General features: G+C 36.4%; 2 protein-coding genes across 3 annotated transcripts; one reads left to right on the forward strand and one right to left on the reverse strand.

The window, feature by feature from the left end:
• Positions 1–2,009: 2,009 nt before the first annotated feature.
• Positions 2,010–12,265, forward strand: LOC107759506 (putative inactive purple acid phosphatase 27). 2 transcript variants are annotated; one of them, XM_016577465.2, is made up of 12 exons: positions 2,010–2,477; positions 3,023–3,114; positions 3,289–3,358; positions 3,448–3,570; positions 3,960–4,052; positions 4,230–4,359; positions 5,412–5,493; positions 5,593–5,725; positions 9,701–9,906; positions 9,997–10,122; positions 10,724–11,033; positions 11,868–12,265. In XM_016577465.2, the coding sequence occupies exons 1-12, from the start codon at positions 2,304–2,306 to the stop codon at positions 12,171–12,173; spliced, it is 1,845 nt and encodes a 614-aa protein (XP_016432951.1). In that variant the 5' UTR covers positions 2,010–2,303; the 3' UTR covers positions 12,174–12,265. The 2 variants fall into 2 exon arrangements, with proteins under 2 accessions (XP_016432951.1, XP_075102733.1); XM_075246632.1 differs by lacking the exon at positions 3,448–3,570.
• Positions 12,266–12,915: 650 nt separating this feature from the next.
• On the reverse strand, positions 12,916–27,113 carry LOC107759507 (uncharacterized). Its single transcript, XM_016577466.2, has 7 exons — positions 26,607–27,113; positions 26,014–26,197; positions 25,681–25,931; positions 15,393–15,507; positions 13,985–14,077; positions 13,588–13,731; positions 12,916–13,243 (listed from the first exon to the last, which is right to left on the reverse strand). Exons 1-7 carry the CDS (start codon positions 27,002–27,004, stop codon positions 13,127–13,129), a joined length of 1,302 nt encoding a protein of 433 aa, XP_016432952.1. The 5' UTR covers positions 27,005–27,113; the 3' UTR covers positions 12,916–13,126.
• Positions 27,114–27,352: the final 239 nt, after the last annotated feature.

Raw genomic sequence — 27,352 nt, forward strand, 5'->3', positions numbered from 1 at the left:
GTAATTGCAACCATTACGGATGAGATAAAAATGCAAATGAATGAAAAAAGAAGAGTAATGAATAAATTTTGGGAAAGGACTAAAATAGAACATAGAAGATTAACCAATATTGTTGCACTCAAGGCTTCAATGTTATAGTCTAACGGCCAATAAAACGAAATGAAAATTATTGAAAATTAAGATCTAAATTTCAGCATGGACAAAAAGAATCAATAAGGGGTTGTTTGGTTCGAAAATAAGTTATACATGGGTTATTAATACAAAAATTAATAATACAAGAATTAGTAATATGTGCATAGACTATGAATTTACTATATCCTTGGATACTTTGCTTTCATAGGCTTCTAGGAAAAGACAAAGATAAATTTATCCTTTTGATGTTTTATCTTATACAGGAATTAGTTATTCCATGTCAATAGTGATATAAAGGTATACCAAAATTACCAAAATTAATGTATAATTTTATATAAGGATTAATTATACATAGATATTCTACTAATAATGATACACTTTAGCTTTTAATATCAGTATCTTTATTAGCAAAAAAAAAAGAAAGGACTACGCATGAATAGGAAATATATACTACCAAATATGGAATAACATTTACAGCTCCTTTATACTATGATTATTTCTTCTTATATGCTGTACCAAACGAAGCGTAAGTGATTTATTTCTCTCTGTTATGTGTTGATGAGCAGAGTAACGACATGTAGTTGGTGAAACAACAATTAAGTTGTTAACAAATTAATATGAACACAGACCTCATCAATTAAAATAAAAATTAATAGAGCAATGTTACATATTCATGTCAATCATCGCGAGTGTTCAAACCGAATCGGAAAACCGCACCAAACCGATTAAAAACCCGACTAGGTTTAGTTTGATTTGGTTTCATATTGAGTAAAAAAATATGAATCAAACTGACATATTTTTTATATATTTTTTTAAGACTTTATATTGATTTTTTTAAAATGTAGAAATATTCGAGATCCTGAGTGATGTAATTAATATTTAATAAAATTATAAAGTGCATTTATTTTTATTTACTATAAATAATGGGTTGTATCACTTTTTTATTAAGTGTTACTGAAATGCGTCAATCATCTCTTTATTTTTCCATATTCATATGTCAAGATTTCTTATATCTTTTTCGAATTTGATTTAGAATTAAATAGAATATATCATTATTTAGGTATCATCTTGATTTTTATGTTTAATTATTAAATTCGGTTAACCTTGAAAGCATACATTAACAAAAAAATTAATGTTATATAATTAAGAAAATAACTATCATGTGTTACTAAGAAAATTCTCCCATAAGAATATTTTAATAGATCATATGTTATTCAATTTTTAAATTTTCAGTAAACATATTCACTTATCAAAACTTTATTTATAACTTTAACAAAGTAAGATTGAAAAATATTTATGTAACAAAAAAATCTAAAAACCCGAAAAATCCGATAAAACCAAACCAATTCAAATTTGATTTGGTTTTCAAAACCAAACTAACCCGTAAACCCTAATTTTCACTACCATTAGTCCACCACTCAAATTTCTGTCCTTCACTTGGACAAAGTAAATTACAATCACACAGCTGCCAATGAGTGTGGGCGAGAGGGTCATCGCCTTTGGCCAGACTTTTCCAGCTTGTTTGGATGTTTGTTACCTATTTTATTATAAGATACTGTTATTTTAAATATAATATTTATTTTGCTTGTTACTTAAATATTATTATATCGTATCATTAAATACAATGTTGTCGTGACATAACTATGAAAAATGACACTTTTTAGAACGACATATTTGATATGATGACATTGTTACCTTGTACTTTTCTCTTATCTTATCCATTCTTATCTTGTCCATCCTTATTATTCAAAAAGCCTTTATCCTATATTTTTATAAAATAATTTTACTATATATCTTACTTTTTTTAGTAATATTATAAATTTATCAAATAATACAATATAATAATTAAAGACACGTGACAACAATTCAAGCAAGATGTTCATTTGAGATCTCAAAATTCACCATAGAAAATCAAATACACAACTCCAAAGAGTGTGTACCAAGTTAAGACTTAAATTTAGAGAGCCAAAAATTGAAGTCTTTGGTGGACATACTTAAGTGGACTTCCATGATTGGAATATTTCTTGGAATCTTCACGCAAAAGCCGGCGACTTTTGCTAAAACCTCTGAAGTCCTAGGTTCCTACTCCTAATCTTGACTAACTCTCTTGGATTCCTGATAAGTAAAGGGAAGTATTTGTTTCACTCTCTGTGTACCAATTGAGTGAAAAAATGAAGAGTATTCTATGCTTTGCAAAGTTGATTTTTGTATTATTGGGTAGTCTGTATGTTGCTTCAGCTCATAGCGGGGAGCAGCCTTTATCAAATATAGCAATACATAGAGCTACTCTTGCACTTCAGGAGTCGGTCACCGTTAGAGCTTATCCACTAATTCTTGGTGCCAAGGTACTTCTTCTGAATTTATATAGCAAATTCATCCTTTTGTTAAAAAATGTTCTTTTTTCCATTTCGTGATGGGGCTTTGGGTTGGGAATATGAAGCTTTTTACATGGATATTGGGGCGAAATTGAAACATTTATCTTGATAGCTGTAAGTATTCTCTTAGCTTTTACAAGAGATATTAGAAATCAATGTACATTCCACGTATTCTTGACTCACCACTAGCTTCTTTCTGTTTTGTTCTCACCATATTTATGGACCTTTCTTGCATTATAGCTAGTCTTGCATCGTTCTAGATATTGGAGGAGCTAAAGGGAGCCAAGGGGGTTCAATTGAATCCCCCTTCCAGAAAATTTTACTGTACAAATAGGGTAATTTTTGGTTATATATGAACTATTGAATCCCCTTGATATAAGAAAAGATTCTAGTATGGTGGTAGAGGGGGGGGGGCTAAATTTCCTTAGATCACAAGTGAATTTCTGGCTCCGCCGCTGATTCTAGAAATGTCTGGATACTCTTTGTAAGCTATGATATATTCGTTAACATGACAGGGTGGTGACACTGAATGGGTAACAGTAGATATTGAGCACCCGAAGCCATCTCATGATGACTGGGTTGCAGTTTTCTCTCCAGCAAAATTCAAGTATGTTCATTTTTGTATTATCTCTACTTCCTAAATGCCTTTAGTAGTCTTAAGCTCTAGCATCCTAATTTATAGTAAGTTCATCTTTGAACTTATGGCAGACTAGTCTTTTTAAATTTGCTGCTTGATAATAGATCTTCCAGTAACGAGTTGATGTGTCCTTTTGCATCTCAGTGGATCCACATGTTATTTTGAAAACGATCCCAGAGAACAGGCTCCATATATTTGTACAGCACCAATTAAGGTTAGTATAGTTCACGCATATTCTTAAGAACTGAAAGCAATTAGGAGATGTGTTTGCATTTTCTAACCAAAATAATGTGTTTGCCGCAGTACAACTTTGCAAATTTCTCCAATTCTGGTTACGTGAAAACAGGAAAAACTTCTCTGAAGTTCCAATTAATCAATCAGCGGGCAGATTTCTCCTTTGCATTGTTTACCGGGGGGTTGTCAAATGTCTGTAAACCAACTGACCTCTATGCTTCATTTTTTCTTCCTTTTTCCTTTTCGCTCCCACACCAAATTGCTTTGCACTTTAGGTTTATAGAAGTTACATGCAAAAATAACATTAGGATTCACTTTTTTGGCTTACATTTAAAGGCTTCCATTGCTCATCTATATGTTCTTATCATATAGTATTTGATTTCTAGATATATCTGTTGAAAAAAACCTCCATACAACTCAGCATTCAAATTCCAAAATATACATCATCCAGCAAGCGCTGCATACCAGTGCTGTAGATGATAATTTGATCCGTCACAAGTCTACAAACAAAATAGCTGCTCAAATGCTTGCTAGTTTTAGTATTTTTGTCAAGTTAACTAAATATAAGCTATTTGTTGCAGCCAAAGCTGGTGGCAGTTTCAAATTCCATATCATTTGCAAATCCTAAAGCACCACTTTATCCACGGCTTGCTTTGGGGAAGTCATGGAATGAAGTAAGTTGGTGCTAATCCTAGTTTATTTCTCTACTATAGAGGAAGGGACATCATCCTCGCCCTGTTGTGCTATTCCATCATTTGGCTCGATATGTGCACTAGCCATGTCTGCGTGATATATATCTTCATGTTTTCTTGTATGTGATGTAATCTTCATGTTTTATTCTGTTTCCATAGATGACAGTGACCTGGACAAGTGGCTATGATATAGACGAAGCTGTTCCTTTCATTGAGTGGGGCCGGAAGGGTGATCCTCAACATCGCTCACCAGCAGGAACATTGACATTTGATAGAAACACCATGTGTGGTATGTTACAATTTTAATGACAGCATTCCTCATGTAGCATCGTATAAATCTTGGAAAGTGAAATCGATCAAGTTATCAATCACAAACTTTAAGATTCACCATGTGTCTTGCTAATTTTAGGAAGCAGTGACGCTAAAATTGGTTGTCTACGTTTATGCTTCCATATGTATTTCCAAGAGGGTAAAGCAAGTTATTGAGAACTTAAAAACATGATGATTGTTAAAGAAATGAACCTTGGTCCCAACTCAACCCTTCATTTCTTTATCATTAGGACCAAGGTTCATTTTTTTTTATCAATGATCAAGAGGTATGTGTTGAAGAACACCAAATGGTAACAATCAATCTCACACATTTCTCTTTTTCTGGGAGCAACAGAGTGGCTTCATTGGACCTGAGTAGCCTTTTTATTTTAAAGTTATGCTTCAACCTTAAGAAAATGAGGGAAAGAAAATAAGTATCGTACCTACAAATTATTTAAGGAAGACAACTATGGTTTGCGCTCAGGTGCTTCCCTGTTCTGTAATAATCATTGCAAACTCTGACTGAGATAAAAGTGAGTTGCGCTATTTTTGGCCTGCAGCTTCTGTTGTAGACATTTTTAAGCATGTGCAAAAATTTACACATTTTTTTTTTATCAAACTAACACTTTTCGAGTTTGAATTTTATGATTTATGCATATGCTCTTCCAGTTTCTAACACTAAAACTAGCATAGAGCTCTGTCCCCTATTATTCTTAAGCGACTGATGCTGCATGTGGTTATGGTGGTAACTATATAAGACAGATTATTGGAGTCTAGTCCATCTTCAGTGAAGGGTGTTAGCAGAGGTCGTCAATGAATGCTGGACGTTAGAATTTCTATGCAGACACTCCAAAGGGTTGAGAAATCATGATATTTAAGCTTAATTGAGGCAAAGAACCAATTCCGGCAATCATTGAATAAGCTCTAAATTCCAGTTTAACCAACTGTTTCATTTAATCTGTGCTCCATTGTTAGCAAAACCAGTGAGATATATCAGCCTGCAAGTAATACTTATCTCATGTGCACTTTCAGGTTCGCCTGCTCGTACAGTTGGTTGGCGTGATCCAGGGTTCATACACACTAGCTTCATGAAGGATTTGTGGCCAAACAACTTGTAAGTTTGTAGTACAATTTGTGTTGCCTCAGGAATAGAACTTTGACTTGAGACAATGTTCATGTATATTTCTGTTGGATTAAACAACAAATTTGTCAGGTACACATACAAGATGGGTCACATATTATCAAATGGTTCCTATGTTTGGAGTAAGATGTATTCCTTTAGATCATCCCCATATCCGGGACAGAACTCGTTGCAACGGGTTATAATTTTTGGAGACATGGGAAAGGTAACATCAAGTACTAATACTGAAAAATTAGAGAATCCGTCTCTCATCCATTCTTCTCTTCTTGGATAGAGTGCCAAAAATAGAATCAGAGTTACAAGGTTCCGAAATCAGTTTCTTTACCTCAAACTAAGGATTGTGCGAAGTTATAGGCTAACATCTCATTTTCTGTAGGATACAGCAGAGACAATTTCTCTGGAATTTCAAGTTGGACAAAGTGAAATATGAAATACGTGAAAAGTTTTTCTGAAAGGAAAAAAGCATTGTTTTTTGTAGAATATGTATTTCCAAATGAACTTGAAATCAAAGAAACTTGTGATGAGATTGTTGAACATTCTTACTTACAATTGCGAGTAAATCATTCACCATGTCCCGAAAGGTCATTTAAATTGTTATAGTGGGAGTACTAGTTTTATGTCCATTGAATTATTACCTTTCCTACTCTGAATATGATAATTCACCTACATTCTGATGTTAGCAAAGGAGTTCAAATATGGGTCCTATATAAAGGTGACAAACGGGTGGGCCGGGCCGGTCTGGGTCGAGAAAAATAGTGATCGGCCGGTCACCAATCCGGGCCGGGTTCCGGGTTTTACAAACTGGGATTAACGGGTCCGGCCTCATCCGGTCAAAAATTGAACCGTAACGGTTCCGGGCCTAAGGGGCCGGGCCGGGTTTTTTTTTTTTTTGTACAAGTAAAGTTAAAATATAAAACAAAAAAATAATCTTATAAAAAGAGTGTTTGAATAAAGGATGCAAAGACTTTCAAATTCTTATATTTGAATATTTCATTAAGAATTTAAGATAATATAATACAACGAAGATGGAAAAAAATTGCACTTATAATTTGCAAGTTCTTTTTTTATTTCAAACTTGCAAATTAAAGTTTACATTTAACAACAACTAAATTAACGAAAAAAGAGTAAATTCAAAGTTTAATTATTAAATATAAATCTAGAACTTCAAAGGTTTTGCATTGCCTTAGTAAGTTCTTCATAATCAATATGAACTTCTTGGCCATCTTCTGGAGTGTTAAATTCAGATGGGTGACCATGTTTTAATATATCTCCAAGTTCCTCGTCTTCTGGTTTATCAACATCTTCACGTCCTTGATTTCTTCGTTCCGATCTAATTCAATCTCTGAAACATATCTTTAAATAAGGGATTATAAATCCTTTGAATATACATAGTCAGATATGATGAAGAAGCAAAAGAAAAAGGTAGACAACCCAAAGCAATCATTTTTGCTAACTCCTCACGATCCTTCATTTTATCACATTTTATAAGTACTCCAGTACTAGGGTTTAGAGTTCCTTGATTTTCATCTAAATCAGAGCCTCATTCTATAGGATGAGTAATTTTCAAATGTCTACTAAGTGTTCCAGTCCCCCCTAAACTTCCTCCAGTCTTATGTTTAAAATCATCTTTACAAAGTTTGCATCTAACTCTATCAGAATTCTCTATTTCGTCAAAATATTTTCAAACTTTACTTCTTTTCCTCCGATTAGTAGTCGGGGCCACGGGTGGTCTACTACTAGTGCCACGACCACCACCCCTGCTACCAACTCCAACACTACTAGGTGTAAGTGGTGTCTCATCTTCAATTTCTAATTCATTATCTTCTATATCGAAATCTTCCTGTAATTGTTCATAATCTATATTATTATTAGATGATGTTTCAGAAACATGTGTAGAGTCATTTAAATTACTACTAGATGTTGAAGTAGTACCTCTTTTTCTATTTCCCCGATTACCCCGATTAGCAACCCTATTACAAACTCTTTTTGCAGCATTAAATATATTGTGAAAATTTAACTACTAACAAAAATTAAATATACAAATAAAATAGTAAATAAGAGAAAGAGTTGGAGGAAGTGCACCGAATTCCGCAATAAGTTGAACACTTGATAATTTTCGCAACTCCAATGTTACCACAAAGAAACGTCAATTGTTCAAAGTTCAAACTTCAAATAATATGATAAATTAAATTCCAAAGAAAATGAGAACCAAATACTTGATTGCAATTTAGGTGAAGAATGAGAGAATGACAATTGAGATTTGAGTTTGAGAAATGAGAGATGAGTGAAGAAATGAAGAAGAGGGGGTGTATTTATAGTTTTTTAAAGGGCTAAATTAGTAAATACTGAAAGTGTTATTTTTAAAAACAATTGCCCAAAAAAGGGCCATTCTTGCAATAATTTCGTTGGGCAACGGTCAAATTTGAAGTTGACTGTTGCCAACGGTCAAATCCATTTTTAAAAAAAATAATTCAGAAATAGCCGTTGAACCGGTCCGGGCCAGTCCGGTTAACCGGTTCAACAACTATTTTCTTATACCGGTTTCGACCGGTCCGGTTAACCAGATTTTTTTTTATACGGACCAACCCCCCTAACCCAGCCCACCCGGCCCCCTAACTACCGGGTCGGGCCGAAAACGGGTCAACCCGGCCCGTTAAACAGGTTTAGTCTTATATGACAGCTTGATTCTGCAGATTCGTGCGATTAATGTGAGACATGTCTTATACTCTGTTTTAAAAGGCGTTTATGGGGCGAGCCCCGGGGCGAGGCGTACCAAAAACGCCCAGGGGCGTAAGCCCGGATGTACGCCCGAGCATTCGGGGAGCGGTTTTTTTAGTAAGGAGTAAGCCCCAGAGACTTCTTCAAATTAAAACAAAATTTGTTGAATTAGTCCTTCATATAATATCCAAATTCTTAAAAGTCAGTTTGGTAATTACTCAAAAGGTTTAAAAGGAACTCAAAAGTATTAAATTTAAAAGTAAAGACCTTTTTTATTGATTTAAGCCCTAATTCATGGTTTTCCCAATTTTTTATCTTGTCCGCTAGTCTGCTAATATCTCCCAAAAGCAACGAATATTTAAATTTTTTTATAAATACAAAGAGAACTACATTCTTTTTCATAGCAGCAAATTCAAAGGTCAAATTGCAAGTTAATCATCCTTTTTGTTCCTCCATATAGAAAACTTTATTCTTTGACTCAAATTAGTTGTGCTTGTAAGTAACGTATAATAGATTGTTTTGATTAGTTTTTTATGGGGATGGAGCACACATATATATAGTTTTCTTCAATATTTATGCAATTTTACCTGTTTATAAATATTTACTGTCATTATATTATTTTATAAAATATTAAAAACTAAATACCTATGGGGCTTACACCCCGCTGAGGCATATGTAAAACGCCTCGCCTTACGCCCACGCCTTTTAAAACATTGGTCTTATAGGCATTGATTTAAGCATCACATTACTAGGTTATTACTAAATTTGTTTTTAGGAGCAGTATAGTAATTGCATATAGTTCGAGTTATTAAGACGTATGTGAGTAACTTGAGCAACAAAATTTTCATTTACTATCATATCATATATATTGAGTTCAAACTATCATTCATGATCATATTTCCTTTCTTTAGAATGTGTATGATCTGATAAACTACAAGTTCTAAGCTTGTGCTACCACTGATCTTATGAGAATGTAAGGCCACTCCATGTGGCATCAGTCATTTATTTTTAAATCTTTGGTAACTGATATAATTGGTATGATGGCCAAAGACTAAGCTTGTATTTTCTCCTTTGCTGAGCACTTACATCCAGTTTGGAATTATTTGCTAGTAGGCTACCTCTCACTGATGTAATCTGAATGTTGTGGTAATCTTTCATAGATCCCCTTTGCTTACTGTCAGGTCAGGCCCTTCTAGTGTACCCTTTGCATTTTAAAAAAGCATCACTCTTTTCCTGAGAACTTGAAATCACTAACCATTGACTAACTTAAAGAGTGTGTTTCATCGAATGGTTGTGGTAGATATCTTGAGATGCTTTATGTGGATTATTTTTGTAGTAGTTCATTTTGAGCAGAAAACGGACTTTACAGAATCTCGTGCTTTCATCTTCTTTGAACCTTGCTTCAATAAAGTTTTTGTCAATGTGCAAATCAGAAAATATTAAACTCTATAGTGATTTTCAGGCTGAGCGTGATGGTTCAAATGAGTATAGTAATTATCAACCGGGCTCACTCAATACAACAGACCAACTCATCAAGGATCTAAAAAACATTGACATAGTTTTTCATATAGGAGACATTACGTATGCCAATGGATATATATCACAATGGGACCAATTTACTGCACAAGTGGAACCTATTGCATCAACTGTACCCTATATGATTGCAAGGTTCGTGTCCTCAACAATGTTGTGTGTTATTAAGCTTCACCCGTTACTTTTCATTTATTTCTTTTTCTATGAAATATGAACTCCTTGCAGTGGTAATCATGAGCGTGATTGCCCTGGAACTGGCTCCTTCTATGAGGGTAATGATTCTGGTGGAGAATGTGGAGTGCTAGCTCAAACCATGTTTTATGTTCCCGCGGATAATAGAGCTAAGTTTTGGTAATAAACTATTCTCTATCATTCATTATATTTGACATGAAAGTCTGGGCAATCAGTTGTTTAGAGTCCTCTCCCTCTCCCCACAACACACACACACACACACACACAATAAGAAAAGAAAGAATCAGGTTCTGCTGTGACAAGTAAAAGGAATTTTCATGCTTAAAAAGGGTGGGTAACCTTTCTCTATTGAACAAAAAAAGGACTTGAAAGATTGTTTAAGTGCTTGTACTGAAGACTAGCTTGTACCTGTGCACATTTTTCCAATTGAAGATCTTGGTTGGTTTTAATTTGTCCAGTCTCCATAGTGAAAGAAGATGAATTCATTGTTTTTTTTCTGTTGATATTTTTCACTACTTTAGAAGTTATGGAAAAGAAAAAAAAACTTTAGAAGTTATGGACAAAGATGTTGAAGCTTGTCCCTTAAAAAATATATCAAGATATTCAATTTGGGATGTGGAAGCGAGAGATGATCAAGTTACATTCGTAAAGAAAGCTTACTTGCAGCATGTGTGTTGAAAGCGCTTGAATCATTTATATTAGAACACTCTCTTCCGTCAACTTCTGACATTTTGCTATGACTTATGTATCCTAACTGTAGGTATTCAACAGATTATGGCATGTTTCACTTTTGCATAGCAGACAGCGAGCATGATTGGAGAGAGGGATCTGACCAATATAAATTTATTGAACATTGTCTTGCATCAGTAGACAGACAGAAGCAGCCTTGGCTGATATTTTCTGCTCATCGGGTTCTTGGTTACTCTTCTGACAAATGGTATGGCATAGGTGGTTCATTTGAGGAGCCCATGGGAAGAGAGAGCTTGCAGAAGCTTTGGCAGAAATATAAAGTGGATATTGCATTTTATGGTCATGTTCATAACTATGAAAGAACTTGTCCCATTTACCAGGTAAGCATTGCTCCTTATCTTTTCTAACTTTGAATCATACAATTCGTTTCTGATGTCGAAGCTTACGTCTGAGTTGTATAGACTCAGAACTAGAAATCACATCCATAGTTGGGAAAGTTTATATGGCCGTATTGAAACTGCATTTTACTACTTGTACGTCTCAACATGTTGGAGCATTGGCATCAAGTGAATAAACTTATTGGATAACACTATAATTTGGTTCTCTTTTATAATACAAAGATGGACAAGTATAGCTCCGAGGGTCTCATCTACTATACTAGATAATTAATTTTTAGAAGTGTTCTTTATATTTCCCTTTCTGGAAAGACGGACATTAAAATGAGATAGCTTGAAAAGAATAGATGCAAATACAGTTTATTAGGGAGTTTTGGCTATCAAGATAGTTCCGTCAGCATTTCACCAGACACTTTAATCTTACTTGCATTAAGATAAGAGAGGATACTTCCATCAAAAGAATTAAAAGGAAAAATATGGAACTTTTCCGTTGGTTTCATTTCTATCCAAAACACCTTTGTTTTCTGGCTTCTCTTATTGTTTCCTTCTTTTTCCTTTACCAATAAACCTGTCTTTAGCAAGAACATATGCTGGCAGTAATTCATGCTCTTATTATTCGGTCTTCAAAAATAAAGAAACTAACCGATTAACTTAATAGACAAGGGCATTTTATACCAGGATTGATATCTGGACCTTTCTTAAGTAAAGGCAAAAACATGAAATTTTTTAGAGAACAACTAGCTGCATGTGATCCATTACCCTTTACTATAACATAAGTCCATTCTCTGTGTTTTAACATTGGACTTTCCTATGATGCAGAACCAATGCGTGAACTCGGAAAGATCACACTATTCTGGTGTTGTCAATGGGACAATCCATGTTGTTGTAGGTGGCGGAGGGAGCCACTTATCAGAATTCAGTCCTGTTAATACCACTTGGAGTCTTTACAAGGATTATGATTGGGGGTTCGTCAAGCTTACAGCCTTTAATCATTCATCGCTTCTTTTTGAATACAAAAAGAGCAGGGATGGTAAAGTCTATGATTCTTTCACCTTCTCAAGGGACTATAAAGATGTCTTAGCTTGTGTCCATGATGGTTGTGAGGCAACCACTCTTGCTTCTTGAACCGATCTAAATGTACACTGGCGAAATCATTCTGCTATAAGATTTGTTGTAATTTGTTCCGATACAATAAAAGATGCCATAATTGTACACTAGCTTTAGTTTTTAGCACCTTCAGATTTTCATTGCAGCTGGAAAAGATGTTATTTGGGAGTTCCTTTTCGTTTCTTCTTTCTTCAGGATGGTCGCCACACTATCCAAATCCATCCATTTTCACTCCCACCACTTGCTGAATACAGTTACCAGCGTTGATGTGATGGTTTAACAATAAAATGAATCAGCTACCCGCTATTGTGCATTAGACGCAGCTGTCTCACTTAACTTGTTAATATCCTCCCATGATAATTTTTTTTTGGGTGGGGGGTGGGGGGACGAAGAGAGTGTTGGAGTTGTTCATAACGAACAATATGATTTCCAAAATATTCTGTTGTAGAATAATATGCCAAAGTATTGACCAAGAGAGCATCGTGCATTTCTTCTTTACCACTTTTTTTACCTTCAAGACTGCATGCACTTAACTTTTGAGCCAGTTTTAACAATATCACGTTCAAAGTATTAACTGTTTGACACCAAAGATAAGTTCAGCTGTGTCTCTGCGACTCTGCATTCAGAAGCTTAGGATTTTCAGAGGTCTCCCCTCCTTAATCTTCTTTTGTAAAAGCTTAGTTGCCCAAATTAAGAAGAAAGAGTAGATGAGATGAGGGGGGAGAGGTCTAAATTTCAGCAGGGGAAGAACCTCACAGGATGAAGTAAAAGCACGGCATATATCTTACTAATTCACCACTATTCTCATCTTACACGACGCCAATATGTATTTTCTGGGGTCATATATACACATTCCAAACAAGGAAAACAATGTAGACGAGAAAGATCATGCCATCACTCTGGGTTGTTAATTTCTTAACAACGCAATTTTGTAAGGCTTAGTTGAAAAAAGTTTCCCGTGCATGGCACCTTTAACCAGCCATATCTGCATCTTGAGTTGATCTTCCATCTTCGACACATGAACTGATTGATGCAAAAAGATGTTCAATTCTCAGAGGAGAATGTCGAGCAGCGTACTGGAACAAGACCTGACAAACAAAACCAAGTTACTATGTCAAACGAAGCATCCAATGATAATGAAGCACATCTGAGTTGAATGACATAATTTGTGAAATGAATTCTGTCGAAACATGCCAAGATACTTAATTAAAGAGCAAACCATTGCAATGATCCAACAAATATGCGCATGGACTACAACAGTGATATGGCATGGTACCATAAAATATAGGATGGACACTTGTGATTAAAAAAAGAAAAGAAAAAGAGTATCCTCCCCACACTTGGCACCAAATTTACGTGATTAACATTTTAAACTGGTAGTTGAATCAGCAACTCCAATATAGGACATGGAATCTGAAATCCACCATCTAACCTTCGAGTAACTATCAGCAAAAGCACGAGCACGATTGGATTTGCCCAAGTATTGTAGATCAGCTTTCTCCAGTTTACTGTCAACAAAAACTAATCCGCCTTCACCTATAGCAAACTTTATAAGATCTCCACGCTGAAGTTCTGTCTGAAGACCATGAGAACAGATTTCAGTAATGGATAACAAGACAAGGAACGGTATATGAAAAAGGGAAGAAAAAGAAAAAGGAGAAAGAAAAGAGCTACTATGAATTCCACTCTTTTGGTACCAAACTGATCTACTTCTTCCTAATTTTTGAGGATTGAGAAAGCTGACTAGGAGGGCTTTTTCACGCCTCTCCTCTATCCTTCCTCCTCTTAATCCCAATTAAATAAAGTGCAAAATGATGATACGATCGTACCTTTTGTATGAATTCCCCAAGCAAGCAACCAAATATGACAGGAGGATCATCAGATGTAGCCAGTCTGCTATCATCTAGGAGCTCCAAAACTACCTGGTTGTACAAGAAACAGAATGTGTGAATCCCATGTTACCACAATTCACTAAATCCATATGGTGAACAATACAATCCGTCCTCCGTTCCAAAAACAATACAATAGCGATGTGGAATGCTAGATCCAAAGACAATAGAATAACGATTTGAAAAATTCAGCAGCACTTTTTATCCCTAATTCCAGCTCAAAAATAATAATTTTACAATTTTAAACCTTCCAAATTCTCTAAAACTCAAGAAAGAAAAGTAGATTACTAATCTTTTCCTCCAATTGTATAGATATGACCCAGTCACCCAAAAAAGTCAATATCTAGCAAATCGGGTTTTAGGTAAGGAAAGCGGATTACAAACTCATTCCTGTTACATAAACCGAAGTAGTCGACAAATTCGATTACATCGTCCCAAGCTGGCAGCTTTGGTCATGTACCGTTGTACCAGAACATCCACCCTCACAGCTAAAAGATACATTTTTATAAACACAAATTCCAAATCCACGTTATTGTTTCTAACGACAAGAACAATACTACAACGATATCACTGCCGAATGTGATTATATCACTTTATGACCCCAAGCCTAAGGTTCAGAAAAATCCTTACAACATAAAGTTACACCCTTTAATTTTTCTACTAAGAGATTCGACTTGAATCAGGGACATAATTTCTAGTTCTAGCCTTTATATGTGTGACAGATCTCCTGTTCATAATGCTATAAACCACATGATGCGAACGAAACCAAATGATTCACTAAATTTTTAATTATGACCAGCAAGCACTCCGATATGCCAGAAACATAAGTCTAAATAAGGTAATTTTGTCGTTCGCATCCATAGGTGGACTTTAGTACATTACAGTGTCTGGTGAGTAGATTTTTGATGTACTAACCAACTACTAAGCAAAAACCTGTGAAATCAAGAAATATATCCTTAACTGCTTATGAGCAGGATTAAGGAGAAGAGGCCTAAGTCAAGTAAAATGGTGAGCTTTAGAATTTTCTTCATGATAATCACGTCTATTTTAGGGATCAAGCTCAGACAACCTTAAGTGAGGTTGATTAACTTACTCTTTCATAATACCTAAATATGCCAAATCATTTACCAATTCAAGCTTCAACCAAGCTCAAATTGTTGGCAAGAACTTCAATTGCTCGACAAAAGAAACTCAAAACACAGTTTTCTTTAGTTGCCTTGGGAGTGAGGTCTTTTAGTGGCTTGATTCGTTTTACAGCCCCCTTGTGTAACCTTATCAATGACATACTTGACTTATAACAACTTTCAAAATCAAAAGGTATATAATGGAAGGGCACAGAGTGATGTACCTGTTGTTGACTTGGAACTTGTCCTCTATTATCTGTATCAATGACATACTGGCTACAGTTCTCATCCTTCCAAACCAATGTTAACGGTGTATTTCCTGTTTGGTAATGTGCATGCCTGGGTGCGCGATGGACAATTACAACGAAAAGCAGAATAAGGATCATGATCAAATGAAAGAAGAAAAAAGTTTCCTGGAGTTTCCAAAAGTCATAAGGTACAGAAACTTAAAGGTTTGACAACTGACGAGTACTAGAGAAACTACAGTAAAACTAGACAATTTAACACTAGAATAGCATAGACCAACTAGAGGGCCATGGTAAAGCATGAAATATAAATTTTCGAAATCATATGATTGCTGTATTCTGTTCCATGGATGAAGCAAACGATTCTTCGGAAAAGAAAGAATCACCGGACAGCGACAACCACAAAGAGACAAGAATAGTACCTTGCCCCTTCAACAAAGCAGAAGACATCCAACAAGGACCGTCCATTTGTAAAGTTGAGATTAACTCAACGTTTCTCAGAAGTCTATATAAGATTTTCAAAATGTAATCGTTAAGCATCAGAAAATTTCTTAAGATTTACTTTCTCCCCCTTCTCTCCCCTCCCAGTAAAAACAATTTGCTTATGTTTCAATAAAGCTCCTATCTTGTAAGTGTTCTTACTTATGCTTTAAATTCCGCATTTATTTTATAATTTACATTATAAAACTTATGATCCTCACAATGGTATCAGAGCCATGTTACTGAGTATGAGAGGCTAAACCTCTCATACTAACCTTAGGGTTCGTCGAAATCTTGTTATCATGTTCATGTCATAAATCTTAATTACTCTATATTGTTCATCTCTGCATAGGTTTACTGTTCATCTTCTTTAAAGCTTCAAGATCTTATTCTCTAGTGTGAGGTTATCGTTCTCTGTTCATAGTGTAAGGGATCCTTGTAGGATGTTGATTAAACCCTATTAAACTGCCGTCAGTTGCCGTCGTCCATAGGCTAGGGAGTGCCGTCAGAGACAGGACACAACAGGACACAGTTAACACGTTTAATCTCCAACTCCCACGATAACTTAGGACTAAGAACACAACTAAGATAACTTAAGAAATAGATTTGCAAGCGAAGAAGAAGATAAATAGTAGACACTATACAGTTAGGAACAATATAGAACTGTTAAGATTAATAATACATGATAGGATAACAAAGAAAGTAGACTTACGCCTTAAGAATAGTATGCTTCTCAAATACTGGTAAAACTTTGAAAAGTTTTAAATATAATGAAAAAACATCCTTCATTTAGGCAAATAGATTTTCATAATAAACACAGATGGTTTCTTTTAAAATTTAAAACAAAACTAAGCAAATACATCTCAGAAGTAACTGAAGAACTTTGTTTTCTTAGAAATCTATTCATTTTCTATAGAAAAGTTAATAACCCAAGAATATCTCTAGAAGAGGTATTAGAAACAATTAGGTATAAACATCGAACCCTCGATAGATATACCAAACAAAAAATTAATTTCATTAGTTATTTAAAAACTAATAAAAATAATATTAACAGGTGTACATCTCAATTCTGAAATGAATAATTCAGATAAGAATAAAATCCTTAATAATATAAACCAATCCCTGGCAGTAACAAATATTGCCAAAAGCCCAAAATTGAAAACGATTTACAAAATTGGAGTATTCCAAGAGAATCCTACAGTACAATATACCATACTGGTAAGTTTGATTTTATAAAAAATTATAACATCAAGACTTGCGAATCCACTGTTGCTATCAATAACTCGATTGAAATGATCAAGTTACTGGCAGCACGAGATATTCAACAATATAGGAAAAAATATAATTTTCTCCACATAGGATTAGTACAAGTGGCAGTCAAACCTTTATATAGATTAGGTTTAGACACCCCTCTTTGTCTCTTATTAAGAGATGACCGATTATTAAACTTTGATGATTCATTATTAATAGTCTTACAAAGTAACCTAGCCCAAGGCCCGGTATACTTTAACTGTTATTCAAACTTTTCGGTTGACATAAATGACCAGAATGTTTTGGATACATTAACTCTTAATATAAAAACAAAAAACATGAATAGCAAAGTTAATACAAGAAAAATAGATGTGATATATAGAGTATATTACAGACTAATGACAACAACTTTAGCCCCAAACGCTAAAATCGAAAGTAATAAAGGAGTAACTATGCTCATGGAAGCAAACCAAGAACATAGTAATACTTTCGTCCCCAGAATGATTCAGTGGGATGAAATTTTGTCAAAAGATGAATGGCGTTTTGACGCCATCACCCAACCAAAATATGAACCTGAGAGTTCCTTCATCGAACAAGTCATTCAATATCCAACAGGAGCCATCGACTTAAATTAGGCTCAGCTAGTAAAGCTTCTTTAAGTAGAAGAATGTCTTTTACTAGACCTTCTTCTTCTAAACCCCCGGAGGGAAATGGAAGTAACAATAGCAATGAAGAATTAATCGAAGAAATTAATTCAAAACTTAAGGGAGTAGATTTTAATAAAACTGTTCCCCAAGTTATTTATCATAATGGACCCTTTGTAGCCACTCCAAGGAGCCCGGCTGCAGAAACAATTGATCAACTAAAAGTAATCTGAGCCGATGACTTTGAAATAAATTGGAAGAGTCTAGATGCTCAATGGGTACACCCCAACAATACTATTAATAGAAAATGGTACGTAGATACGTATTCCTTAAAACAAAGGTTATCTTTTAAAGATAAATGAATTAAACATTTAAGTTGCTGAGAAAGCACATAACAAGGACCGACCCATGTAACTAACACCTTAGTTGGATATTCATTTCCAATGAACGCACATATATGCAAACAACTTGCTTTTCGAACAGAGGATGCAGCACTCAGAGTTTCAGAACCTCTAAAGATTTAAAGATAAACAAAGGTTAAGTTGCTTAGAAAGCACATAACTCTAAGGACCGACCCATGTAACTAACACCTTAGTTGGATATTCATTTCCAATGAACGCACATATATGCAAACAACTTGCTTTTCGAACAGAGGACGCAGCACTCAGAGTTTCAGAACCTCTAAGGCCTTTGTAGTTCATTTTGAATAAGCGTCTTAATTTTTTACCAGAATTCTGTAATAAGAACGCGCAAAAGCTTCTTAAACCTACAAACAAAGTTGAAGGGTAATAGATTCTAAGCATGAATATTTCCAAAACTGGAACATATTACAATGTTACGTCATCTCTAATGAGCTTCTCTCCCTCATGATCTTCTTTTGAACAAAAAAATTAATTGACATGTTCTGCAAATTGAGATAGAACAAATACGAAGCATGGAACACCAGTGTCGGGCATGATATGAAGTTCTGAAATTAGAGGGACACAAATCCACTAGGACATAACATTTTATATTTACATGGTTTATATCTGACCTAGGATATTTTAAGAAAACATCCTAGTAGCTATAAATAATATACTTCATTAATTCCCTAAACTGGACTACCATATATTGTTCACACAAGCTAGAACAATTTAATGAGCTTCTCTCCTTCATGATGGTTAAAAAAGTTAAGCATTTACATAAATTGAGAGATCACCAATTCACCATTATGAATCATTGGACACCCACGTCAGGTATGAAATGAAGTTTTGAAAATAAGAGGACACAACACCACTAGGAGACAAAAATTTCATGTCGTATCTGAACCGGTGTCCCAAGCTTCATAGCTATATTTGTATGAAGCATTAGACAGACACAATCCCACCAGGAGTCCAGGACACACCTTATCAAAAAATACCACTAGGAAAAATATGTCATCAATTTAATTTCCACAGCAACCTCCATGGAGATCATTGGAGCAGATACCGGCCCCAACGACTAAGTTCAACGGACTAATGGAAGACCCAAGTCAAACTTAGACTCCAAGTACCTGGACGACTATAAATGTGAGATGAAGGACAAGCTACCAGGGCATCCAATAATACTCAAAAGCATTCAACTACACAGCCTTCTGCTATACAAGACTTTTATGTTTCCTTGTCTTACACTAGTGTTTTCTCTAAAGAATACTGTACCTTCCATATTTAGCTTCCGTTTGGCCATAGATTTTGGCTTCATTTTTTCAAAAAAAAAAATTGAAAACATTGTTTATGAACTATGATCATGTTTTGGGAAGAAACAAAATTCAAAAAATTTCAAGTTCCCAAAAACTGGTCTAAACCATGGTGAAATTTTTTCTTCCACTTACAAAACTTCAACTTTCTTCAAATAAAATGTATGTCCAAGCACAACTTCAACTTTCAAAAATTATTTTTCAACACAACTTCAAAAACTCTTTTTTCAAGTTTCAATCAAATCTATGTCCAAACGCTAGCTTAGTTTCCTTGTACTCCTTTGTCCCCATACTTGTAATTTAGCCTAGGCCTCTATGTTACAGACTCATTCGTGGGTAAAGTTTATGCAAGGCGGGGCCCTTGAGTTGAGGAAAATAACGTCAAAGAGGATAAGTAGATAGGAATGCAGATGCACCTGGTAGATATTTGAGCATTAAATAGTCAGTAGTTTAATTTTACTAGAATTCTTAATTTAGTAGATTTCTTATATCCGTAGACTCCTAGTTATGCGTAATAGCTTTGTAATAAGACACTCTATTTAAAGAGACAGAAGGAATAAAAAACGGGCATGCAAGATTTATATAAAACAACAAGAGATCTGGGTCTCTCTCTAACGAGTCCTAAGGTTATAGGCTCCCTTTAACGAGCTTATTTATTGTTACCAAAATAGGTCGCTCACGGAATAGAAACAAGGGGAAAGGATCTGTTCAACACAGACTTTCCAGTGAATCGCCTTGTGACAAGATCCATTCAGCGTGACCATAACAACTTGGTATCAGAGCCAAACACTATGGGCGATCCAAGCAAACGTGAAGAGTTACAGGCTCTCCTTCAAGAGGCGCATGCTGCCAACGAAGCACGAATAACAGAAGCAGTGGCACAATCTGAATCAAGGATGGTTAATCAACTGCAACAATTATCGTTACAATTGCAGGAGTTCATTGTTGGGTTTAACAAAAATCAAGGTAAGGATTCTGATGCTGGAGCAAGCAGCAATGTAGGTAACCAACCCTACAGACCGGAGAATCGACCTAATCAGCTGACAGGAAATAGTGTAGTACCAAGGTACACAAAGCTGGATTTTCCTACTTTTGACGGATCTGAAGAGCCATTGATTTGGCTGCACCGTTGTGAGAAATTCTTCTCCAATAAGAGAACAAATGAAGCAGATAAGGTGGGATTGGCAGCATTCCATCTTCTAGGTGAGGCACAATTATGGTATCATCAAGTGGAACAAGAGTATCCCTCTGTTGACTGGGCGGAATTCAAAGAATATTGTGCTCTCAGGTTTGGGCCTCCACTGGGCAGTAATCCACTAAGTGATCTGGTTAACCTTAAGCAAACGGGCTCAATTGAAGAATATCAACGCCAATTTCAAGAACGGTTAGCCGGGGCCAGTAAGTGTGTTTGCGTGGACCAGCAAGTTAGTCTTCTCACTGCCGGGCTGATCGATTCCATTCGGCTTGATGTTGAAATGCGTAGTCCACCAGATTTGGTTCATGCCATGAATATAGCTCGAGCGTTTGAAAAGAAACAGAAGGTGGTGCGGGCGATATCTTCTCGAAGGGAGACTTGGCAAGGGACTAAAGGCTATTTCAGTACTACTACAAGTTCAACAATTCCAACCCCAAAGGGCAGCAATACCCCATGTGGTATTACTGAACCAAAGTTGGTAAGTTCATCTGCTCCTTTTCATAAAAAAGTTGTCAAGGGCTGAAATGGTTGGAACTAGCTGATCTAGATGATGAAGAACCTAACCATAAAGAAGCACAAGAACCTGAAATTTCCTTATGTCATCACGGGACAGAAGAGCGCAAGAACAATGCAGTTACTGGCAATCATGAAAGGTCAACCATTGTTGAGCCTGGTTGATTCGGGCACAACACACAATTTCATAAGTTACACGGCAGCGCAACACTTGGGGATGCAAGTACAGCCTGGGACAAGTGCCAAGGTATCAGTGGCTAATGGAGAAAGGGTTTACAGCAAAGGAACTTGCCTAGCGGTATCCTTCGGTATTGATAACCAAAACTTTGAAGCTGACTTCTTTGTTATTCCGTTAGATGGCTTTGACATTGTTTTAGGGGTGATTTGGTTACAAACATTGGGCCCCATTCTTTGGGACTTCGTTACACTTGAAATGAATTTTACTTCAAATGGGAAACAAGTCGTCTTTCAAGGGCAGCAAACCTGTTCGAAATTGCAGCTTCAATTATTGCATGATTTAGATGAGCACCACAGCAAACTGGAGCAGGTCTTGGCCGAATTTGCTGACTTATTTCAAGAGCCTACTGGGCTGCCTCCTATGTGAAATTGTGATCATCGCATTTGCTTATTGCCTGGTTCCAAACCAGTGGTAGTTCGACCATACCGGTATCCTCATTTGCAGAAAGATGAGATAGAAAAACAGTGTGCGGATATGATAAGACAAGGAATCATTCAGCCTAGTAGATCACCCTTCTCATCTCCAGTTTTATTGGTTCGTAAGCATGATGGAACTTGGCGTTTTTGTGTTGATTATCGTGAGCTCAATGCCAAGACAATGAAGGATAAATTTCCAATTCCAGTAGTGGATGAATTATTAGACAAAATGTACGGGTCCAGATATTTCACGAAGCTAGATTTGAAGTCGGGCTATCATTAGGTCCGCATGGATCCCCTAGACATTGAGAAGACAGCCTTTCGCACGCATCATGGCCACTTTGAATTTTTGGTTATGCCGTTTGGATTGTCAAACGCCCCATCAACATTTCAAGCACTAATGAATGAGGTATTTAAACCACACTTGCGTCAGTTTGTGTTGGTTTTCTTTGACGACATTTTAATATATATAGCAAAACATGGGATGATCATCTCACTCATATTGGCATCGTTTTTGAGTTATTGCGTGCTCATAACCTTTATGTCAAGAGATCCAAATGTTCTTTTGGAGAGACCCAAGTAGCATATCTTGGCCATGTGGTGTCTGAAACAGGCGTGGCAGCAGACACAAACAAGGTTCAGGCTATCATTGATTGGCCTCAACCACAGTCCACCACTATCTTGCGCGGATTCTTGGGCTTAGCAGGTTATTACCGTAAATTTATAAGAAATTACAGTCAGTTAGCAGCCCCTTTAACTCACATGCTTAAAAGAAATTCGTTCCAGTAGGATGAAACAGCTTTGACTTCTTTTGACACTCTTAAAAAAGCACTTGCAACTGCTCCTGTTGTACAATTACCAAATTTTAATGATCCATTTATAATTGAATGTGATGCCTCGGGAGGTGGTATTGGAGCGGTGTTGCAACAAAATGGCCATCCTATTGCTTTTTTCAGTCAACAACTGGCAGCTTGACACTTTAAATTGGCTGCATATGAAAGAATTAATTGGCTTGGCTAAAGCAGTGCAACATTGGCGTCCTTATCTATGGGGCAGGTCTTTCTTGATTCGCACAGACCACTATAGCCTTAAATATTTGTTGGAACAGCGGCTTACGACTTCACCTCAACAACATTGGATCAACAACCTTATGGGGTTTGATTTTTGTGTGGAGTATAAGGTAGGCCACTTGAATAAGGCTATTGATGCCTTGTCACGTTGTCCTGGTAAGGAGGAATTACCGTATGCCATCAGCCAACCACGTGTACTACTGCTTGATGCGATTAGAGAAGAGATACGCAATGACGTTTCCTTGCAAGAATTAGTCCAACAAGTGCTTCATCAAGAACTTGATGCTTCCTGGTCAATCAAAGATGGGCTACTATTTTATAAAGGCAGTATCTACTTGCTGCCTTCTTCCCAATTGATTGCTACTATTCTGTCAGGATATCATGATAATGCCCATGAAAGGGTACAGAAAACACTGCAGTGCATACGACAAGATTTCTACTGGAAAGGTATGAAGTCGGTTATTGGGAATTATGTCGCTGCTTGTCCAGTTTGTCAACGCAACAAGGCTGAATATCTAAGCCCTGCAGGTTTACTACAGCCACTTGCACTTCCTGAACAGGTATGGGCTGACATCTCAATGGACTTTATTGATGGCTTACCAAAGGCTTGGGGCAAAACAGTATTATTTGTGGTAGTCGATCGTTTTTCCAAATATGCACACTTCATACCCATGTCTCGCCCTTACACTGCAACCCGTGTTGCCCATGTTTTCTTTGAGAATATTGTTCGCTTGCATGGGATACCCGAATCGATTACTTGTGACAGGGATGTGATTTTTACAAGCACATTTTGGAGAGAATTGTTTCGTCTATGTGGAACAAAGTTGGCATTCTCTTCTGCTTATCACCCAGTTGTGAATCGTATTATTGAAATGTATTTGCATTGCTTGGTTGGGAATTATCCAAAGAAGTGGGTTGATTGGTTGCCTTAGGCAGAGTACTGCTAAAATACTTCCTTTCATACTGCATTGCAAGCAACTCCCTTAAGGTTGTTTATGGACGAGATCCTCCTCGTCTATTGTCCTATGTGGTTGGTTCTTCAAGAGTGGAGGCTATTGACAATGCATTGATGGATCGTGATTTAGTTCTGCTTGACATTCGCAGCAAGTTGCAACAAGCTCAAGTTAGGATGAAAGACTATTATGACAAAGGTCACCGTGAGGTTGCATATGAGCCAGGTTCACTAGTTTGACTGCGTTTACATCCTTATCGTCAAAAATCTGTTGCGGGTCAACTACGCCATAAGCTTGCACCTCGGTTCTTTAGGCCTTTTCCTGTGTTGCGGCGAATAGGGGAAGTTGCGTATGAGTTACAGCTGCCCAGTGACTGTAAGTTGCATAATGTATTTCATGTCTCTCTCCTTAAAGCTTTTAAGGGTGTTGCTCCCACAGTTCCTTCGACTCTGCCACCACTAGCGGATGGTCGTGTTGTTCCTATGCCTTGTTCTGTTCTACGAGCTCGTCTTAATCGAGAACTTGGGATCTCTTAGTGCACTGGTGTGGGTTTGATTTGTCAGATGCTACTTGGGAGGATGTTGAACATTTTCGTAATGCCTATCCAGACTTCGAGCTTAGGGACAAGCTCTTTCAAGAGAAGGGGGGTAATGTTACAGACTCATTCGTGGGTAAAGTTTATGTAAGGCGGGGCCCTTGAGTTGAGGAAAATAACGTCAAAGAGGATAAGTAGATAGGAATGCAAATGCACCTGGCAGATATTTGTTGAGCATTAAATAGTCAGTAGTTTAATTTTACTAGAATTCTTAATTTAGTAGATTTCTTATATCCGTAGACTCCTAGTTATGCGTAATAGCTTTGTAATAAGACTCTCTATTTAAAGAGACAGAAGGAATAAAAAAATAGGCATGCAAGATTTATATAAAACAAGAGATCTGGGTCTCTCTCTAACGAGTCCTAAGGTTATAGGCTCCCTTTAACGAGCTTATTTATTGTTATCAAAATAGGTCGCTCACGGAATAGAAACAAGGGAAAGGATCTGTTCAACACAGACTTTCCAGTGAATCGCCATGTGACAAGATCCATTCTGCGTGACCATAACACTCTATCTCACGGAGATAGCATTATACTACGTGAAGTCCGATGACAATAATATGAATACTCTCTCTTTTCTCTCTATTTTACTGTTGCCATTTCAACACTATTCTTACGTTTTGTGCATCATTCTTGGCCTCGCACCATATTCGACCGTAGAGAATTTTTCCCCCTAAAGATGCCACAAAGGACTCTACCATAAGTAAAGGAAAGACAGAGTGGCATCTTTTGTAAACTAAAAATCAGATAAATCAGATAGAAAGTGTAGCATCCTTCCTCAATGAAATAACTCAAAACAACTAAAACGGAAAAAGATTGTTAAGAACTTCAGAGGCCTTTAACCAGATTAGTCAGATGGCCATCCACTTGTTTTACAAGATTTAGAAAGCCCTCCCATCAAAGAAACTAATTCTGAATGCCAGCTTACTTTCTCATGTATAACACTTGAAACATCATAGCAAACACTATTTGTGATGTGAGCTTTTAATGGTCAAACGAACAAGTTAAAGAAAAGCTTATTTTCTGTGTGACTTACCTCTTTAAATGCTTGCTATTTTCTTTTTCCTTTTCCTTTTTATCATTGAAAGAGATGAAGAAAAAGAGTTGCGAACTTCAAGAGCAAATTATGTTCATGGTTTGTAAATACATTGCCTTCTACTAAACAAATAAGAGATAAACAGCAAAAAAAATAATCTTACTTGTTGTAAAACAGTAATCCATCCTTGACATATGGAACTTGTCCTACATAAGCTGTGTGTAGTCCTTCTTTGTCACAGTTGTAGACAGGAAGTGTACTAAATTTATATCTATGATAAGTAGAGGGAGCATCACAAGCCCCCGTCTCAGCAAGCTTGCTGTTTAACCAAAAGAATCTGAATTCCGCCGTGCACTCATATAACGAAAGTCCCGCCCAACATACACCGTCAATGACATAATATGTTTCATCAGACTGCCACACCAAAGACAATGCAGAACATTATAGGTATACAGAACAAAATACGAGCAACAATGATACATGATTCAATTGTTACCTCGTGAAATATGCAATCGAGAATACAGTATGATTGAGCAGATTTACTGTTATTAATTCTGGCACCGTTAGGTAGAGCAGAAGGAAAACGGTGCAAGCGAATTCCATTGCGCAGTCTACTGATTGTTGTTCCGTTTGAAGAAACAACAAAACATCTCTTTCCAGCTGGCCTAGCAAATACATACCTGCATACCAAATTCGACCTAAAATTAGTTATACGCTTAAAATGATAATCTTTAGGTTGAATTAAGTAAACTATCCACAACAAAGGTACAGTACCAGCAACCAGTGACGGAGCCAGAAATTCTAACGAGTGGATTCGAAAACACTATGCTAAAAGTTTTTCTAGTCAAGCTGAAAGCATTCAATTTTGACCTAGGCTAAAGTTGAAGTTTAACCATATCACAAAGTTGAATTGCCAAACTCAACTTCTGGAAATTTTTAAATCCTTAACATCAGTTCGTTCAACAAGAATCAAAATTCAAATTTTTTAACTGAAACTAAAAATTTCAACCTTTTAATTTGACAAGTGATAAATAAATAAATACAGCCTCTAAATTCACAGGAAACAAAAAGGAGCAAGTAAAATGTTACCAATCCGTGTTCAAGTTATCAGGAACATCAATCATCCATTCAGGAAGCATAAGCTGCTTGGCGAACCACTGACGAGCTTCAGGTCCTCTGAGCTTAGTAGCTTGACGAATATCATGTGCGTCCCTAGGATGTCCAAAATCGGCGTCGGTTTCATCCGGAAAGGAATCAACTTCGGGGACGGAAGCAACTTCTATATCCAGCTGTTGCTCTTCGGAAGCGGACTTGTAGTCATCGTCTTGCGTGGGTTGAAGAGAGAGGACTGTGGAAGCTAAACGACGGGCTTGTAACTGAGCGTCGCGGCGGTTTTGGCACTGCCGGAGCAATGAAAGTTCTCGGCGTCTTTGTTGGTCTGAGATCGCCGGCCGTTTGAACGGGCGGCGTATATCGTGTGAGCTCATCCTCTGTCTCGCTCGACGTGAAAGTAGAAATTTTGGTAATGGCTATGTTTAAACTTGCACTTGCAGCGATCCCTCTTCTTTGCCTAAGTTGTAAAAGTACTTTCCTAAGTACGAAATAGTGATGAGAAATTGGCAAAAATGGTCCTTTATGTTTGGGAAGGTCTAAATTAATCCCTTAAATACCCTAAACAATTTTGATCATTTAAAAGTTTATCAAAAGTGAGCAATATTAGTCTACATCAAATAGTTAACAAGAGAACTTACATTTTGAGGTGCAACTTTTGCCGTCTCTCATATTTTTTATTTATTTTCTAGTATGTTATTTTTGTTTTATTTTAAATGTCTGGC

Source organism: Nicotiana tabacum, chromosome 23 (assembly GCF_000715075.1).
Source record: "Nicotiana tabacum cultivar K326 chromosome 23, ASM71507v2, whole genome shotgun sequence".
NCBI classification, from domain to species: Eukaryota; Viridiplantae; Streptophyta; class Magnoliopsida; order Solanales; family Solanaceae; genus Nicotiana; species Nicotiana tabacum.

Coding starts and splice junctions, on each gene's coding strand:
- LOC107759506 (XM_016577465.2), top strand. CDS start 2,304: ATGAAGAGTATTCTATGCTTTGCAAAGTTGATTTTTGTATTATTGGGT. Junction 2,478..3,022: donor CACTAATTCTTGGTGCCAAG/GTACTTCTTCTG, acceptor TTAACATGACAG/GGTGGTGACACTGAATGGGT. Junction 3,571..3,959: donor TTACCGGGGGGTTGTCAAAT/GTCTGTAAACCA, acceptor TATTTGTTGCAG/CCAAAGCTGGTGGCAGTTTC.
- LOC107759507 (XM_016577466.2), bottom strand. CDS start 27,004: ATGAGCTCACACGATATACGCCGCCCGTTCAAACGGCCGGCGATCTCA. Junction 26,198..26,606: donor GATAACTTGAACACGGATTG/GTAACATTTTAC, acceptor TTTGGTATGCAG/GTATGTATTTGCTAGGCCAG. Junction 13,732..13,984: donor TTGGGGAATTCATACAAAAG/GTACGATCGTAT, acceptor CATGGTCTTCAG/ACAGAACTTCAGCGTGGAGA.